Source organism: Oncorhynchus keta, chromosome 21 (genome assembly GCF_023373465.1).
Source record: "Oncorhynchus keta strain PuntledgeMale-10-30-2019 chromosome 21, Oket_V2, whole genome shotgun sequence".
In the NCBI taxonomy this organism is placed as follows: domain Eukaryota; kingdom Metazoa; phylum Chordata; class Actinopteri; order Salmoniformes; family Salmonidae; genus Oncorhynchus; species Oncorhynchus keta.
In genome coordinates, this window is record NC_068441.1 from 24557789 (window position 1) to 24574726 (window position 16938).

At 40.4% G+C, this 16938-nt stretch overlaps 1 protein-coding gene across 2 annotated transcripts; it reads right to left on the minus strand.

The window, feature by feature from the left end:
* Positions 1 to 416: 416 nt before the first annotated feature.
* LOC118399776 (MAP kinase-activated protein kinase 2-like) lies at positions 417 to 16738 on the minus strand. Of its 2 annotated transcripts, none has more exons than XM_052473565.1 (10): positions 15897 to 16738; positions 12254 to 12393; positions 11834 to 11898; positions 11647 to 11726; positions 11358 to 11484; positions 11100 to 11175; positions 7687 to 7811; positions 7380 to 7465; positions 7047 to 7127; positions 417 to 2975 (listed from the first exon to the last, which is right to left on the minus strand). In XM_052473565.1, the coding sequence occupies exons 1-10, from the start codon at positions 16173 to 16175 to the stop codon at positions 2811 to 2813; spliced, it is 1224 nt and encodes a 407-aa protein (XP_052329525.1). In that variant the 5' UTR covers positions 16176 to 16738; the 3' UTR covers positions 417 to 2810. The 2 variants fall into 2 exon arrangements, with proteins under 2 accessions (XP_052329525.1, XP_052329526.1); XM_052473566.1 differs by having other exon boundaries at positions 417 to 3003.
* Between the last annotated feature and the right edge of the window lie 200 nt (positions 16739 to 16938).

The window sequence follows — 16938 nt, forward strand, 5'->3', positions numbered from 1 at the left end:
CTAGCTAAGATTTTTAAAGTATGACGTCGACATGTTCAGTCCAATCAAAGCTACGGTAGATACTGTAAAACGTGATTTTATGTCATTTTATCTGTGGCCAATGACATGGAGCCTTCTTGGATGGGCACTTCTAATGTAAATCTATGGCAGAACCCAAGGGGGCTTGAACTGCCTAGCTCTCCCTGTAGATTCTATGGTGACATAGTGTCCCCATAAGTGACAGAACACTCAGCCAATCACGGCGCAACTAGAGAAGATTACCAACACCTATGCTCTGTATTTTCCACTGGCTGCCCCTTTCTTACTCAAGAAAGCAAGAAAGAGACCATGTTTGTATGAGGCTTTATTCACTCAATACATTTGTTTTTACAGTATTTGCAAATATGTGACATGAATGAATTCCAAAATAACATGCAAACAAGTTCTGCCCCACCTGCCCTGAATGATGGGTCGCCACTGAGCATATAGTTGTAATTATTGAAGTTTAAGCTGATCACCATGTAAGAATCTGTAATAACCTAGTAGTACTCATCCTCTCGATGTGATCTGTGCATGTTGGTAGGAGCAAATTATGTGTAGCACACTTTTATTTTTATTCTGCATCTGATGTAATCATTTTGGGGGGGTTATCCACACAAAATGACTTTACTTATTTTAGGTTTAAAACCTGTTTGGGATAGGGGTCAGCATTTTCACTTTTGGATGAATAGTGTGCCCAGAATGAACTGCCTCCTACTCAGTCCCAGATGCTAATATATGCATATTATTAGTAGTATTGGATATAAAACACTCTGAAGTTTCTAAAACTGTTTGAATGATGTCTGTGAGTATAACAGAACTCATAGGGCAGGCGAAAACCTGAGGAAAATCCAACCAGGAAGTGGAAAATCTGAGGTTTGTAGTTTTTCAAAGCTTGGCCTACCGAATATACAGTGTCTATGGGGTCACGTTGCACTTCCTAAGGCTTCCACTAGATGTCAACCGCCTTTAGAAACTTGTTTCAGGCTTCTGCTTTAAAGGAGGGGGAATGGGAGCTGAATGAGTCAGTGGTCTGGCAGAGTGTCTCAGGCTCGTGACGCGCGGTCCCGACAGAGTTAGCTCTCGTTCCAGTGCTTTTCTACAGACAATAGAATTCTCTGGTTGGAACAGTATTGAAGTTTTATGTTAAAAACATCCTAAAGATTGATTACATACATCTATGACCTGTATCGGAACTTTCGAGTTTTTGTCTGGACGTAGTGCTCGCGCCTCATGAAGATGGATTGCTGGGCTGAACACGCTAACAACAAGTGGCTATTTGGACATAAAGGATGGACTTTATGGAACATATCAGTCATTTGTGAATTTAAGTATGCTCTCTCTAATTCTCTCTTTCTCTCGGAGGACCTGAGCCCCAGGACTATGCCTCAGGACTACCTGGCATGATGACTCCTTGCTGTCCCCAGTCCACCTGGCCGTGCTACTGCTCCAGTTTCAACTGTTCTGTCTGCGGCTATGGAATCCTGACTTGTTCACCGGACGTACTACCTGTCCCAGACCTGCTGTTTTCAACTCTCTAGTGACAGCAGGAGTGGTAGAGATACTCTTAATGATCGGTTATGAAACGCCAACTGACATTTACTCCTGAGGTGCTGACTTGCTGCACCCTCGACAACTACTGTGATTATTATTATTTGACCATGCTGGACATTTCTGAACATTTCTGAACATTTGAACATCTTGCCATGTTCTGTTATAATCTCCACCCGGCACAGCCAGAAGAGGACTGGCCACCCCTCATAGCCTGGTTCCTCTCTAGGTTTCTTCTTAGGTTTTGGCCTTTCTAGGGAGTTTTTCCGTAACGCGCCAATGTAAACTGAGATTGTTGGATATAAATATGCACATTATCGAACAAAACATACATATATTGTGTAACATGATGTCCTATGAGTGTCATCTGATGAAGATCATCAAAGGTTAGTGATTAACTTTATCCATATTTCTGCTTTTTGTGACTCCTATCTTTGGCTGGAAAAACGTTTTTATCCCTTGCTTGCTAGCTAGCGAACTAAGGCTAATTTACAGTCATGTCAAACAATGCAGACAGAATAATAACAGTAGATGCATTTATTTAAGCTGTTTTTAAATGACATTTATTTGGACACATCCATAACAATGAGCTAATGAGGTATGATTTTGCCTGGCATAGAAAAGGTGCTCTCTCGTCAGGACACTGTTGTTCAGAGAAGCTAGCCAACAACACACCTCACACAACTTCAAACTGAAGTTGGAAAGTCTGCAAACTAGCTGCACTTCTTTTCGTTTGACCTTTTTTCAATTGACATTTCTTTGTATATATCCATAAAAATGATGCCAGCTGATTCATTATTTCGACTGGCTGAGAAACGCTGCCTGCCTCTCTCTCTCGCCTGGGATGATGAGACAGTGGAATGCTCCGTCAAATGGAACAGAGTAAATAGGCATTTTAACGTCATAGATTTAGCTGGTGGTAATTTGTGGAATAAACCCCTGCTGGAATGCGCTTTCAACCAATCAGCATTCAGGATTAGACACACCGGTCATATAAAAAGCAGTCGAGCATTTGAGGGAGACGTAATTACGTTAATTCAAAAGAAGGTCTTTATCAACTCCTAACAATATTGGGGTGTTTGTATTCTGACTTTTAAAAAAGCTGTGAGGAATTAATAAAATAAGTAATATAAACACAAGATCAGTAGCCTAGAGGTTTTAATAAAACATCCCCTCCCCTCCTCGCTCTCCTTTCCCCTCAGCCTTTCATTGGCTGTTGCAAACCGTTGCGCATCCTCCTCCTAATCACACACCACCTCCCCCTCCTCACTCCTCTCCCTCAAACCCCCAGCAGCAGGTCTCTTGCGTCGCTTGTTGAGCAGTGGGTTATTGGACATGTCTAGATCTTTGATCTTCACCTGGTCATAGTCCACACGCATGGTGGACAGAGCACTGGTCATCTCCTCCTGGATCCAGACAGTACAGATACAGTGCCTTAAGAAAGTAATCATATCCTTTGACTTATTCCACATTTTGTTTTGTTACAGCCTGAATCTAAAAATGCTCACCCATCTACACACAGTACCCCATAATGACAGTGAAAAGAAAACAACATGTTTTTAGACATTTGTGCAAATTTCGTGAAAAAGAAATACAGAAATATCTAATTTACATACAGTAACAGTAAAAAGTTTAGACACACCTACTCATTCAAAGGTTTTTCTTCATTTTTACTATTTTCTACATTGTAAAATAATACAAACATCATAACTATGAAATAACACATATGGAATCATGTAGTAACCAAAAAAGTGTTAAACATCCGAAGTTCTTCAAAGGTAAATGATTTTATTTGAATGCTTTTCTTGTTTTTGTGAAAATGTTGCCTGCTGAATGCTAGGCTTAATGCTATGCTAGCTATCAATACTCTTACACAAATGCTTGTGTAGCTATGGTTGAAAAGCATATTTTGAAAATCTGAGATGACAGTGTTGTTAACAAAAGGCTAAGCTTGTGAGTGAATATATTTCTTTCATTTCATTTGCGATTTTCATGAATAGTTAACGTTGCGTTATGGTAATGAGCTTGAGGCTATGATTACGCTCCCGGATACGGGATTGCTCGACGCAAGAAGTTAAGACCTAAAGGTCAGTCAATCTGGAAAATTACCAGCCTCAGAAATTGCAGCTGAAATAAATGCTTCCGAATTCAAGTAACAGACAAATCTCAACATCTCAACAACTGTTCAGAGGAGACTGAGTGAATCAGGCCTTCATGGTCAAATTGCTGAAAAGAAACCACTACTAAAGGACACCAATAAGAAGAAGCGACTTGCTTGGGCCAAGAAACACGAGCAACGGACAGTAGACCGGTAGAAATCTGTCCTTTGGTATGATGAATCCAAATTTGAGATTTTTGGTTCCAATTGCCGTCAACTTTTGTGTCCAAACGTTTGACTGGTACTGGTATTCACACCCCTGAGTCAATACTTTGGAAAAGCACCTTTGCCAGGGATTACAGATTTAAAGGGACATTTCTAAATGAAAAGGGTAGAGGAAAATAAGTAGGCAATTAGTAGGCAATTTCCCTTTAAGTCGTCTTGGGTATGTCTTTCAGTTTAACACATCTGTATTTGGGGATTTTCTCCCATTCTTCCTTGCAGATTTTCTCACGCTCTGTTAAATTATATAGAAAGTGGCAAACAGCAATATTCAAGTCTTTCTACAGATTTTCAATGGGATTCAAGTCTGGGCTTTGGCTGGGCCATTGAAGGACTTTCACATTCTTGTTCTGAAGCCAATGTTGCTTTGGCTGTATGTTTGGGGTCATTGTTCTGTTGGAACATAAATATTCGACCCAGTCTAAGATGATTTGAATTATGAAGCAGGTTCTCATCAAGGATTTGCCTGTACTTGGCTCCATTCATTGTTCCCTCTATCATTACCTAACTCTCAGTCCCTGCCACTGAAAAGCATCCTCACAGCATGATGCTGCCACCACCATGCCCTAGGCCTGCTGGCATGTTCCTTTTTCTCAGGAGTTGCTTCCATCTGGCTACTCTCCCACAATTCACAGATTGGTTAAGTGCTCCAGAGACTGATGTCCTTCTGGCAGGTTCTCCCATCTCAGTCAAGGGCTTCTGTAGTTCTGTCAGAGTGGTCATTGGGTTCTTGATCAACTCCTTTACCAAGGTCCTTCTTGCCTGGTTACTCAGTTTGGTCGTACAGCTAGCTCTAGGCAGAGTCTGGGAAGTTCCATACTTTTTCAATTTGCCAATGGTGGAAACCAGAAACATTCAACACTCTATAAATGTTTTATAGCCTTCCCCATCATCACAATCTCTGAGATCTACGGATAGTTCCACAGACTTCAAGATATCGTTTCTACTCTGACATGCAGCGTCAACTGCGGGACCTTATATAGATAGGTGGGTTTCTTTCTAAACCATGTCCAAACAATTGAATTAGCCACAGGTGGACTCCAATCAAGTTGTAGAGACATCTCAAGGGTGATCAAAGGAAATTGGATGCACCAGAGCTCAATTTGGAGTGTCATAGAAAAGATGTGTGAATACTTACAGTGGGGCAAAAAAGTATTTAGTCAGCCACCAATTGTGCAAGTTCTCCCACTTAAAAAGATGAGAGAGGCCTGTAATTTTCATCATAGGTACACTTCAACTATGACAGACAAAATGAGGAAAGAAATTCAGAAAATTTCATTGTAGGATTTTTAATGAATTTATTTGCAAATTATGGTGGAAAATAAGTATTTGGTCAATAACAAAAGTTTATCTCAATACTTTGTTATATACCCTTTGTTGGCAATGACAGAGGTCAAATGTTTTCTGTAAGTCTTCACAAGGTTTTCACACACGGTTGCTGGTATTTTGGCCCATTCCTCCATGTAGATCTCCTCTAGAGCAGTGATGTTTTGGGGCTGTTGCTGGGCAATGTGGACTTTCAACTCCCTCCAAAGATTTTCTATGGGGTTGAGATCTGGAGACTGGCTAGGCCACTCCAGGACCTTGAAATGCTTCTTACGAAGCCACTCTTTCGTTGCCCGGGCGGTGTGCTTGGGATCACTGTCATACTGAAAGACCCAGCCATGTTTCATCTTCAATGCCCTTGGCGATGGAAGGAGGTTTTCACTCAAAATCTCACGATATATGGCCCCATTCATTCTTTCCTTTACACGGATCAGTCGTTCTGGTCCCTTTGCAGAAAAACAGCCCCAAAGCATGATGTTTCCACCCCCATGCTTCAAGGTAGGTATGGTGTTCTTTGGATGCAACTCAGCATTCTTTGTCCTCCAAACACAACGAGTTGAGTTTTTACCAAAAAGTTATATTTTGGTTTCATCTGACCATATGACATTCTCCCAATCTTCTTCTGGATCATCCAAATGCTCTCTAGCAAACTTCAGACGGGCCTGGACATGTACTGGCTTAAGCAGGGGGACACGTCTGGCACTGCAGGGTGTGAGTCCCTGGCGGCGTAGTGTATTACTGATGGTAGGCTTTGTTACTTTGGTCCCAGCTCTCTGCAGGTCATTCACTAGGTCCCCCCGTGTGGTTCTGGGAATTTTGCTCACCGTTCTTGTGATCATTTTGACCCCACGGGGTGAGATCTTGCGTGGAGCCCCAGACCGAGAGAGATTATCAGTGGTCTTGTATGTCTTCCATTTCCTAATAATTGCTCCCACAGTTGATTTCTTCAAACCAAGCTGCTTACCAATTGCAGATTCAGTCTTCCCAGCCTGGTGCAGGTCTACAATTTTGTTTCTGGTGTCCTTTGACAGCTCTTTGGTCTTTGCCATAGTGGATTTTGGAGTGTGACTGTTTGAGGCTGTGGACAGGTGTCTTTTATACTGATAACAAGATCAAACAGGTGCCATTAATACAGGTAACGAGTGGAGGACAGAGGAGCCTCTTAAAGAAGAAGTTACAGGTCTGTGAGAGCCAGAAATCTTGCTTGTTTGTAGGTGACCAAATACTTATTTTCCACCATAATTTGCAAATAAATTCATTAAAAATCCTACAATGTGATTTTCTGGAATTGTTTTTCTTATTTTGTCTGTCATTGTTGAAGTGTACCTATGATGGAAATTACAGGCCTCTCTCATCTTTTTAAGTGGGAGAACTTGCACAATTGGTGGCTGACTAAATACTTTTTGCCCCACTGTATGTCAACTAGATATTTCTGTAATTAATTTTCAATATATTTGGCACATTTTCCTAAAAACATGTTTTCACTTTGTCATTATGTGGTATTGTGTGTAGATGGGTGAGAAAAAATATTTATTTAATCCAGTTTGAATTCAGGCAGCAACACAACAACATTTAATTACATTTGGAATAAGTCAAGGGTATGATAATGTTCTACAGGCACTGTAGATAGTTGCAATATGGGTCTTACAAATCTACTGTTTAACACCTTCCAGTGGCTTCTTAATGTTAGTGTTAGATTAAACTGGGCCGTTGATATGCAGTGTTTTTTCATACCACAGAGTGTCAGTGTTTGACAGCTCTCTAGACTCACCTTGACATCGTCCCACAGTTCTCTGTCCTCTGTCAGAACACGGGATGTGTGCAGAGGAGTAGGAGGAACCACCATCGACTGCTTTAATGTCAACACGTATGCACGCACGCACGCACGCACGCACGCACGCACGCACGCACGCACGCACGCACACACACACACACACACACACACACACACACACACACACACACACACACACACACACACACACACACACACACACACACACACACACACACATACACATACACACACACAGTGTGAATTAGTCTCATGTTATCAACCGCACTCAGACAGTGTTCTCAGACATGCAGTAAGCAGCACCCTCACATTGATCCAGGGGTGGTTCATGAACTGCCCGATGGTCATCCTCTCGTTTGGGTCTGTCTTCAGCAGCTGGTTGATCAGCTGTTTGGCTACAGAGGGTATGGTCATTGGTCAACAAGCATAACAAATAAAACATGAACATCAGGTAAACTAGACAAGATGTCTGTCAAAGGACCTACAAATCATAACCGTAGATGAATCCGTCCAAAATATTTTGTAATTAGCAAGAACATAGTTTGTATTGCAGTGAAGCCTCTACCTCTAGCATAGACCATCCCAACCCACAGTATTCAATTGCCTCTAGTCTGACCTTCCTCCGACACTTCGGCCCACTCAGGGTTAGGGAAGTTGTACTGGCCCATCCTGATCCTCTGCTTCATCCCTGGAGAGATGGCCTGGCCCGTGTTAGAGTAGAACGGAGGGAATCCACACAGCCTGGGGATACAGCACACACTTTACTCATTCAACCGTCATTCAGCAGTCATTCAACAGTCACTCAACAGCAATTTAACAGCAATTTAAGTCCTTTAACGGTCATTAAACGGTCCTTTAATGGTCCTATAACAGTTCTTTAACACTCATTCAACAGCAATTCAACAGTAATTTAACTGTCCTTTAACAGTCATTTAACAGTCCTTTTACAGTCATTTAACAGTCCTTTAACAGTCATTCAACAGTCCTTTAACAGTCATTTAACAGTCCTTTAACAGTCATTTAACAGTCCTTTTACAGTCATTTAACCTTTAACAGTCATTTAACAGTCATTTAACAGTCCTTTAACAGTCATTTAACAGTCCTTTTACAGTCATTTAACCTTTAACAGTCATTTAACAGTCCTTTAACAGTCATTTAACAGTCCTTTTACAGTCATTTAACAGTCCTTTTACAGTCATTTAACAGTCCTTTAACAGTCCTTTAACAGTCATTTAACAGTCCTTTAACAGTCATTTAACAGTCCTTTTACAGTCATTTAACCTTTAACAGTCATTTAACAGTCCTTTAACAGTCATTTAACAGTCCTTTAACAGTCATTCAACAGTCCTTTTACAGTCATTTAACAGTCCTTTAACAGTCATTTAACAGTCCTTTAACAGTCATTTAACAGTCCTTTAACAGTCATTTAACAGTCCTTTTACAGTCATTTAACCTTTAACAGTCATTTAACAGTCCTTTAACAGTCATTTAACAGTCCTTTTACAGTCATTTAACAGTCCTTTAACAGTCATTCAACAGTCCTTTTACAGTCATTTAACAGTCCTTTAACAGTCCTTTAACAGTCATTTAACAGTCCTTTAACAGTCATTTAACAGTCCTTTTACAGTCATTTAACCTTTAACAGTCATTTAACAGTCCTTTAACAGTCATTTAACAGTCCTTTAACAGTCATTCAACAGTCCTTTTACAGTCATTTAACAGTCCTTTAACAGTCATTTAACAGTCCTTTTACAGTCATTTAACCTTTAACAGTCATTTAACAGTCCTTTAACAGTCATTTAACAGTCCTTTTACAGTCATTTAACAGTCCTTTAACAGTCATTCAACAGTCCTTTTACAGTCATTTAACAGTCCTTTAACAGTCCTTTAACAGTCATTTAACAGTCCTTTAACAGTCATTTAACAGTCCTTTTACAGTCATTTAACCTTTAACAGTCATTTAACAGTCCTTTAACAGTCATTTAACAGTCCTTTTACAGTCATTTAACAGTCCTTTAACAGTCATTCAACAGTCCTTTTACAGTCATTTAACAGTCCTTTAACAGTCCTTTAACAGTCATTTAACAGTCCTTTAACAGTCATTTAACAGTCCTTTTACAGTCATTTAACCTTTAACAGTCATTTAACAGTCCTTTAACAGTCATTTAACAGTCCTTTAACAGTCATTCAACAGTCCTTTTACAGTCATTTAACAGTCCTTTAACAGTCATTTAACAGTCCTTTAACAGTCATTCAACAGTCCTTTTACAGTCATTTAACAGTCCTTTAACAGTCATTTAACAGTCCTTTTACAGTCATTTAACCTTTAACAGTCATTTAACAGTCCTTTAACGGTCATTCAACAGTCCTTTTACAGTCATTTAACAGTCCTTTAACAGTCATTTAACAGTCCTTTTACAGTCATTTAACCTTTAACAGTCATTTAACAGTCCTTTAACAGTCATTTAACAGTCCTTTTACAGTCATTTAACCTTTAACAGTAATTTAACAGTCCTTTAACAGTCATTCAACAGTCCTTTTACAGTCATTTAACAGTCCTTTAACAGTCATTTAACAGTCCTTTTACAGTCATTTAACCTTTAACAGTCATTTAACAGTCCTTTAACAGTCATTTAACAGTCCTTTTACAGTCATTTAACAGTCCTTTAACAGTCATTCAACAGTCCTTTTACAGTCATTTAACAGTCCTTTAACAGTCCTTTAACAGTCATTTAACAGTCCTTTAACAGTCATTTAACAGTCCTTTTACAGTCATTTAACCTTTAACAGTCATTTAACAGTCCTTTAACAGTCATTTAACAGTCCTTTTACAGTCATTTAACAGTCCTTTAACAGTCATTCAACAGTCCTTTTACAGTCATTTAACAGTCCTTTAACAGTCCTTTAACAGTCATTTAACAGTCCTTTAACAGTCATTTAACAGTCCTTTTACAGTCATTTAACCTTTAACAGTCATTTAACAGTCCTTTAACAGTCATTTAACAGTCCTTTAACAGTCATTCAACAGTCCTTTTACAGTCATTTAACAGTCCTTTAACAGTCATTTAACAGTCCTTTAACAGTCATTCAACAGTCCTTTTACAGTCATTTAACAGTCCTTTAACAGTCATTTAACAGTCCTTTTACAGTCATTTAACCTTTAACAGTCATTTAACAGTCCTTTAACGGTCATTCAACAGTCCTTTTACAGTCATTTAACAGTCCTTTAACAGTCATTTAACAGTCCTTTTACAGTCATTTAACCTTTAACAGTCATTTAACAGTCCTTTAACAGTCATTTAACAGTCCTTTTACAGTCATTTAACCTTTAACAGTAATTTAACAGTCCTTTAACAGTCATTTAACAGTCCTTTAACACTCATTCAACAGCAATTCAACAGTCATTTAACAGTCATTTAAGAGTCCTTTAACAGTCATTCAACAGTCATTTAACAGTCATTTAACAGTCCTTTAACAGTCATTTAACAGTCCTTTTACAGTCATTTAACCTTTAACAGTCATTTAACAGTCCTTTAACAGTCATTTAACAGTCCTTTAACAGTCATTTAACAGTCATTTAACAGTCCTTTAACAGTCATTTAACAGTCCATTAACACTCATTCAACAGCAATTCAACAGTCATTTAACAGTCATTTAACAGTCATTTAACAGTCCTTTAACAGTCATTTAACAGTCCTTTAACAGTAATTTAACAGTCCTTTAACAGTCATTTAACAGTCCTTTAACAGTCATTTAACAGTCCTTTCACAGTCATTAAACAGTCCTTTCACAGTCATTCATACTAAATACAAGGAGAGAGAGAAGGAGAGGTAGAAAGCAAGTCGTGGACCATGAGGAACCGAGTGTTGAAAGAGAGGGAGAGGAGTACCAGGCAGTGCAGAGAAGGGAGAGTAGGAATGAGGGCCAGGAGGGAACAGTAGGGAGAGTGAGAGTGAATAAGAAGCCTGTGACTTGATTCTCACACACCTACTGTCACACTTATAGCACAAAGACACACAAGGTACTCACAGGATGTACATGATCACGCCCAGAGACCACATGTCACATGACTTGTCATACTTCTCTGGACCGAGCACCTCGGGGGCTGATGGACAGACAGACAGACACAAATAGAGACCAAGAGACAACTAGTCAGGCAGACAGACAGACAGGCAGAGACAGGGACAATATGTGGGGAAAAGTCAACCATAAAACGTTATAGCCTACACCATTCACATCTGGATAGTATACTACACTACTACTGGTGTAACAGACCCAACCACTCACCAACATAGTAAGGGGTGTAACAGGGTGTCTGGAGGGAGTTGTGGAGGGTGGTCTCCTTGGCAAAGCCAAAGTCAGTCAGTTTCAGAACACCATTGCTCTCCTTGGTGGTGTAGAGCAGATTTTCAGGCTGTTGTGTGCGTGTGGAGGGAGGTGTAAAAAAGACGAAAGCAATAAGTACGTCATCACTAAAACCACCAGTGGTAAAGACACCTGTCAGTGAGTGTCAGATGAAAGAGATACATGGGTGTACATGTCTGTGAGTGATGTGTGTCGAGAAGTATAGTCCCACCTTGACATCTCTGTGAGCTATGTCCATGTGGTGGAGGTACTCAATGGCCGTACCTATGTCCCTCATGATCTCTGAAGCCTCTGATTTAAAAGCCATGACATAAATCTGATTAACATAGAGCAATATGGGTCACCATAAATCACAGAGCACTGTAAATGACACAACATAGTTCCCCATCATAACTCACCTCTCTCTGTGAAAGCCTGGTCCCCTTTGGCCTGAATGCGACTGAACAGCTCCCCTCCCTCCATACTGAGGCAGGAAGTAAAATAAGAGACACAGATCAGAGCTTCTTAAAATTAACAAGACAACAAAGCTATTCCCCTAAACAAGGCAAGCATTGTCCCTTAGTAGGCAATTACTGAGCCCAATCTACAGAGCCCAAAGACAATGATCAAGGATAGCGGGAACATCATTTGATGTTTGTGTAGCTTTTCATTAGGCCATGGAGTTATTTTCTGACCACGTGACCTGACCAGGAAAAACTCCTGGCCCTAGTCATTAGTAATGTTTTTAAAGTCTAGACTGGCATGCTAGATAAGCTAAGAGAGAATACATACATCATAGACAGATGCATTCTGGTTTATGTGGTCTGTGTGTTCCTTACCACTCCATGACGATAACCAGGCATTTTTTCCCCTGGTGCATGTTGTCATACAGGCTGAGGATGCGAACAATGTATGGACCCCCCGACACTCTCCAATGAAGCTCCATCTCCCGCCGCGCCTTAGGACTATCATGCAGAATCTGCAACCACAGAGGAGGTGGGGATAGAAACACAGAGAAAGAAGGGAGATAATACTGTGCAGGTTTCAGAAACATACAGTATTTACTATGACAAGGTATGATGATGGGTGCATATGATGATGGGAACGTGAATGTGTATCTATGCAACATGTATGTGCTGTGTGTGTGTTTTTGTGTGCATGCGTACATGTTGTCTATAGCCACTTGAAGGAATTGATCAAGAGCATAATAATAGCTTCAATCAGGTTAAAAGCCCTGTGACCAATCTTAGTCCCACCGCTCTCTCTCTCTCTCTCTCTCTCTCTCTCTCTCTCTCTCTCTCTCTCTCTCTCTCTCTCTCTCTCTCTCTCTCTCTCTCTCTCTCTCTCTCTCTCTCTCTCTCTCTCTCTCTCTCTCTCTCTCTCTCTAACTCTCTCTCTCTCTCTCTCTCTCTCTCTCTCTCTCTCTCTCTCTCTCTCTCTCTCTCTCTCTCTCTCTCTCTCTCTAACTCTCTCTCTCTCTCTCTCTCTCTCTCTCTCTCTCTCTCTCTCTCTCTCTCTCTCTCTCTCTCACTTCTCTTTCTCTCACTCTTTCACTCTTGCTCTTTCTCACTCTAACACACACACGTACACAGTCTCTCCATACTCTCATTTCAGTCATTCATCATCCAAAATACAAACCTGGACAATTCATTCATATTACAGTTTTTGGCAGTTTGGCACATTTTTCAGATGTAAGTGGTATATTTTCTAAACTCTAAGTACAAAACTCTTAACTGAAAACAATTGTATTTCATGTTCAGAACCTTTGATTTTGCATTCATTTGGGGTTTCACACATCTTTCATCCCTGAGTCATTCATGCAAGTTTTCCATAAAATACATTTAGTTTAGTCACCAATATATCAGATATTGATAGACTCCCCATTTAGTCATTTTAACTACCATTTAATCCAATAGTAAAAAATGTTATATATACATTTCAAAACGGTTCCTTTTGAAGTGCTGAATAGAAAGAATTTCAGACAGCATTTGATAATTCTGTAACTTGACAAGCACAATTATTTTTATAATGTGTATCCAATTACAGTTTGTGGGCATTTTGAGAAGTATGTCATTCTTACAGTTTCATTATCCCTATAGAGTACAAATGTAGGACAAATCATAAGAAACTGGGGTATTTTAAAGCAGTTGGCTATTATAAAAAGGAGCACGGCGTTGTATGCCATTCCTGCCCCATGCAACATTGAAAAAGATCACCTTTTCTACGTGACTTGTAAACTGATACAGTATCGCCTCTCCTGTCTCTCTGCTTGAAATATATCGGTTTACAGTGGATAACAGAAATTCAGATAATGAGTGGAATATATTGTTTTATATTATTATTGAATTTTTTATGTAACCTTTATTATTTAACTGCATTGTACACTACACTACAGTATAATTCCAAATGGTGGCACATACCGAGCCGGATTAAGAAATCATAGGTCCCATAGGTATTTGTTGTACTTGGAATTTCGAAACATGAGCCATTTGATGATCTGTTTAGATTTTTGTTTAGATTCTGTTTAGATTTTTGTTCTAAGAGTTTTTAATATGTACCACATACTTAAAATTGCACCAAAGTGATTGAATTTTTTTTTTATTTGCTTTGCAGGAGGATTCCCTGCAGAACTTTTAGAATGAATGCTGCATTTTATAAGTGCATTCAAAATGTACCAGTAATAACAAACTTGCAAAGGGATTAGATGTGAGGTTGGGAGGGATCCCATATCCCTAGACACCACAGTCAGAGAAACTAGCCTCTCCTCTGTTTATGACAGGAACTAGTGCATTTTGGGACAGGAAGGAGAGGGCAGGTTGAGATTAAACTGTTTATAGAGGAGGAACCTAATACTCAGCCTAAACATTGTTCATAACACAAACAGAACAGAACATAAGCATGTATTCACATGTGCCAGTATAACTGATTCTCCTCCTAACCACATTTCATCCACCTATCTTTGGTGTCCCTGGAAAAAAAGAATGTGGAACTATTTTGGAGATTGAGAATGTTCCAATGAAAGCGGGCTCATGGCGTTTCAGTTCTTGTTTTTTAAGAATATTCCTGGTCGCTGTTGGACATGCTAACTAACTGACTTTGCAGGTTTTGAATTTACACAACTTGTTGACGTAGAACTGTTTCCAAATTGCTCACTATTTCAGTGGTTGACCTTCAAAGGACGGAAGTAAACACTCAACAGTTAATCAGACCACAGAACCCCGTGTCCAGAAGGATAGATAGAGCGTAGAGTGCTTGCCAAGGCAGAACTTAACGACAGGGATGGACAGTTTTGGTCGCATTATATGCAGGCTTTTGCTCCAGCCCAGTACAAACACACCAGGTTAAACTAATAGTAAAGTAAACTGAAGGCCTTCATGAGTTGAATCAGGTATATCAGAACATGGCTGAAACAAAAGTCTGCACACTGTGGTCCCTGTTGCCCATCCCTAATTTAGGACCTCACCAGAGTAAATCCTCCTAGATGGAACATAGAATCAGTCCAGACAGAGCATGGCATTGTCCATACAAAATGACATTGACCACAGGCACTAACACAAAACTCTCTGCATAAGACCCGGTCCCAGACAGTGCATCCCTGTCTCTCCCCAGATCTGTATGTGCAGGAGTAATCTAGTTAGTTTAAAGGGCAGCACTGTTGCCGCCTGTGGCTCCTCTCCAAACCGGCTCACAGAGAGACAGTTAAATCTGCCCAGATCGATTGGTGTTATCAGTGCTTAAGTGGACCTCTTTAAAAGAGAAACAGGCAACTTCGTCTTGTTTGTTGGTACAGTAAATATATCAGAGGAAGTAGAGCAGACTCAGGTGACAGTAACTTCCCTGCACGAATGTCAACTTCTGCACATCAGACACTGTATACTGCAAGCATGTGCACTGATGCCCACGTATGTACTGTAAATTATTGGGGATGTGACTGGCAATCATATGTTTTTAGCATTATATCCAAGGTGGGCGTATGTCCTTCATACAACTCCAACGCAAATAAGACAAAGGACTTGATTCCATTGGTCCTAGCGAACCAATAAGAAAGATGCAAGAGACTGAGGAGGAGACTGTCTGAGATGGAAGAATAGTGAATAATTGATTACTATTCTCCCCCTTATCATTACCACTGCTCATTATCATGTGTCCTGCCATTTACATCAGTGGGTAAGGAAAGAAAGCAAGCAAGACCTAAAATACATGGTACCACTTGCGTCTGATGACTGATGGTCTCTCTCTCTCTCTCTCTCTCTCTCTGTCTCTCTCTCTTTCTCTCTCTCTGTCTCTCTCTGTCTCCCTCTCTCTCTGTCTCTCTCTCTCTCTCTCTCTCTCTCTCACACACACACACACACACACACACACACACACACACACACACACACACACACACACACACACACACACACACACACACACACACACACACACACACACACACACACACACACACACACACACACACACACACACACACACACACACCTTGAGCGCACATTTATCCCCTGTCTTCTTGCAGTAGCATTCCAGCACTTTCCCGTTGATACCCAGTCCTAGTACTTGAGTTGTTATTTTGTAGTCCTCTGTGACTGCGTTGCATTTGAACTCCAGTTGGGAATGAGCGGGCAGTTGGAAGAAGAGTGTGGGACCGCTTAGGGTGTCATTGCCTGGGATGTGTGGTCCGCTGCCATCAGTCATCCCCTGGAGCTGAGGGTCGGATTGGTTCATCGACTGCTTCTCCTTCCCATTACCATTATGTTGCATGATGTGTCTCTTGCCGTGCTCTCCAGGGGAACAGAGAGAGAGTGCAAGAAGAGGCAGTGGTGTCCTGGGGATATATCACTTTTCCCCTCCCTGTCCAGTGTCAGGCTGCAGGGTCACTGAACCCCTCCCTCTCTCTGAGACTCAGTTATATATTTTTCAGAGGCCTTGGTCGATTTTACTTTAGATTATGGCGCAAAAAGAGGCTAACTAATCCCCAATTGTTTTATTTCTTTCGAGGAATAGCTACTCTATAATAATATTGGCACATCGACAGAATAATACTTTTCAGATTGTATATCTAGAATAGTTCAATTAAGCATTTTGAACGTCACTATGAAGGACATTCTAATTTGTGGTATAGTTTACAATTGATTATGTAAAATATGATGTTGTATCTCAATAAATGGAACACAGGTCATTTTACCCCAGCAAATACATTTGTATCGCATGTCCAGTTTGGTTGATCAAAATGCCAAGAACATTTCCTGCAAAACAATAGTCCTTATTCTCTCCGTTATTCTCCTCTTCTGTACCCTCGTCTGGGTCTACACCAAAGTCCCCTACGTCAGCGCAGCACGGCTCAAATTCATTCACACTGCGTTTATTTTAAAGGAGCCGCTACGCGTAAAGAAGGCACTGCCAGTTTATAGCAGAGAGGAAGAGGCTTTGAAGTGCTCGCCAAAATCTGTCCAAAATGAACCCAATGCGTTACAATGAGCTTATTTTCGATGTAAACTTTTCACCTGTCTTCCCGCCTTTGGGA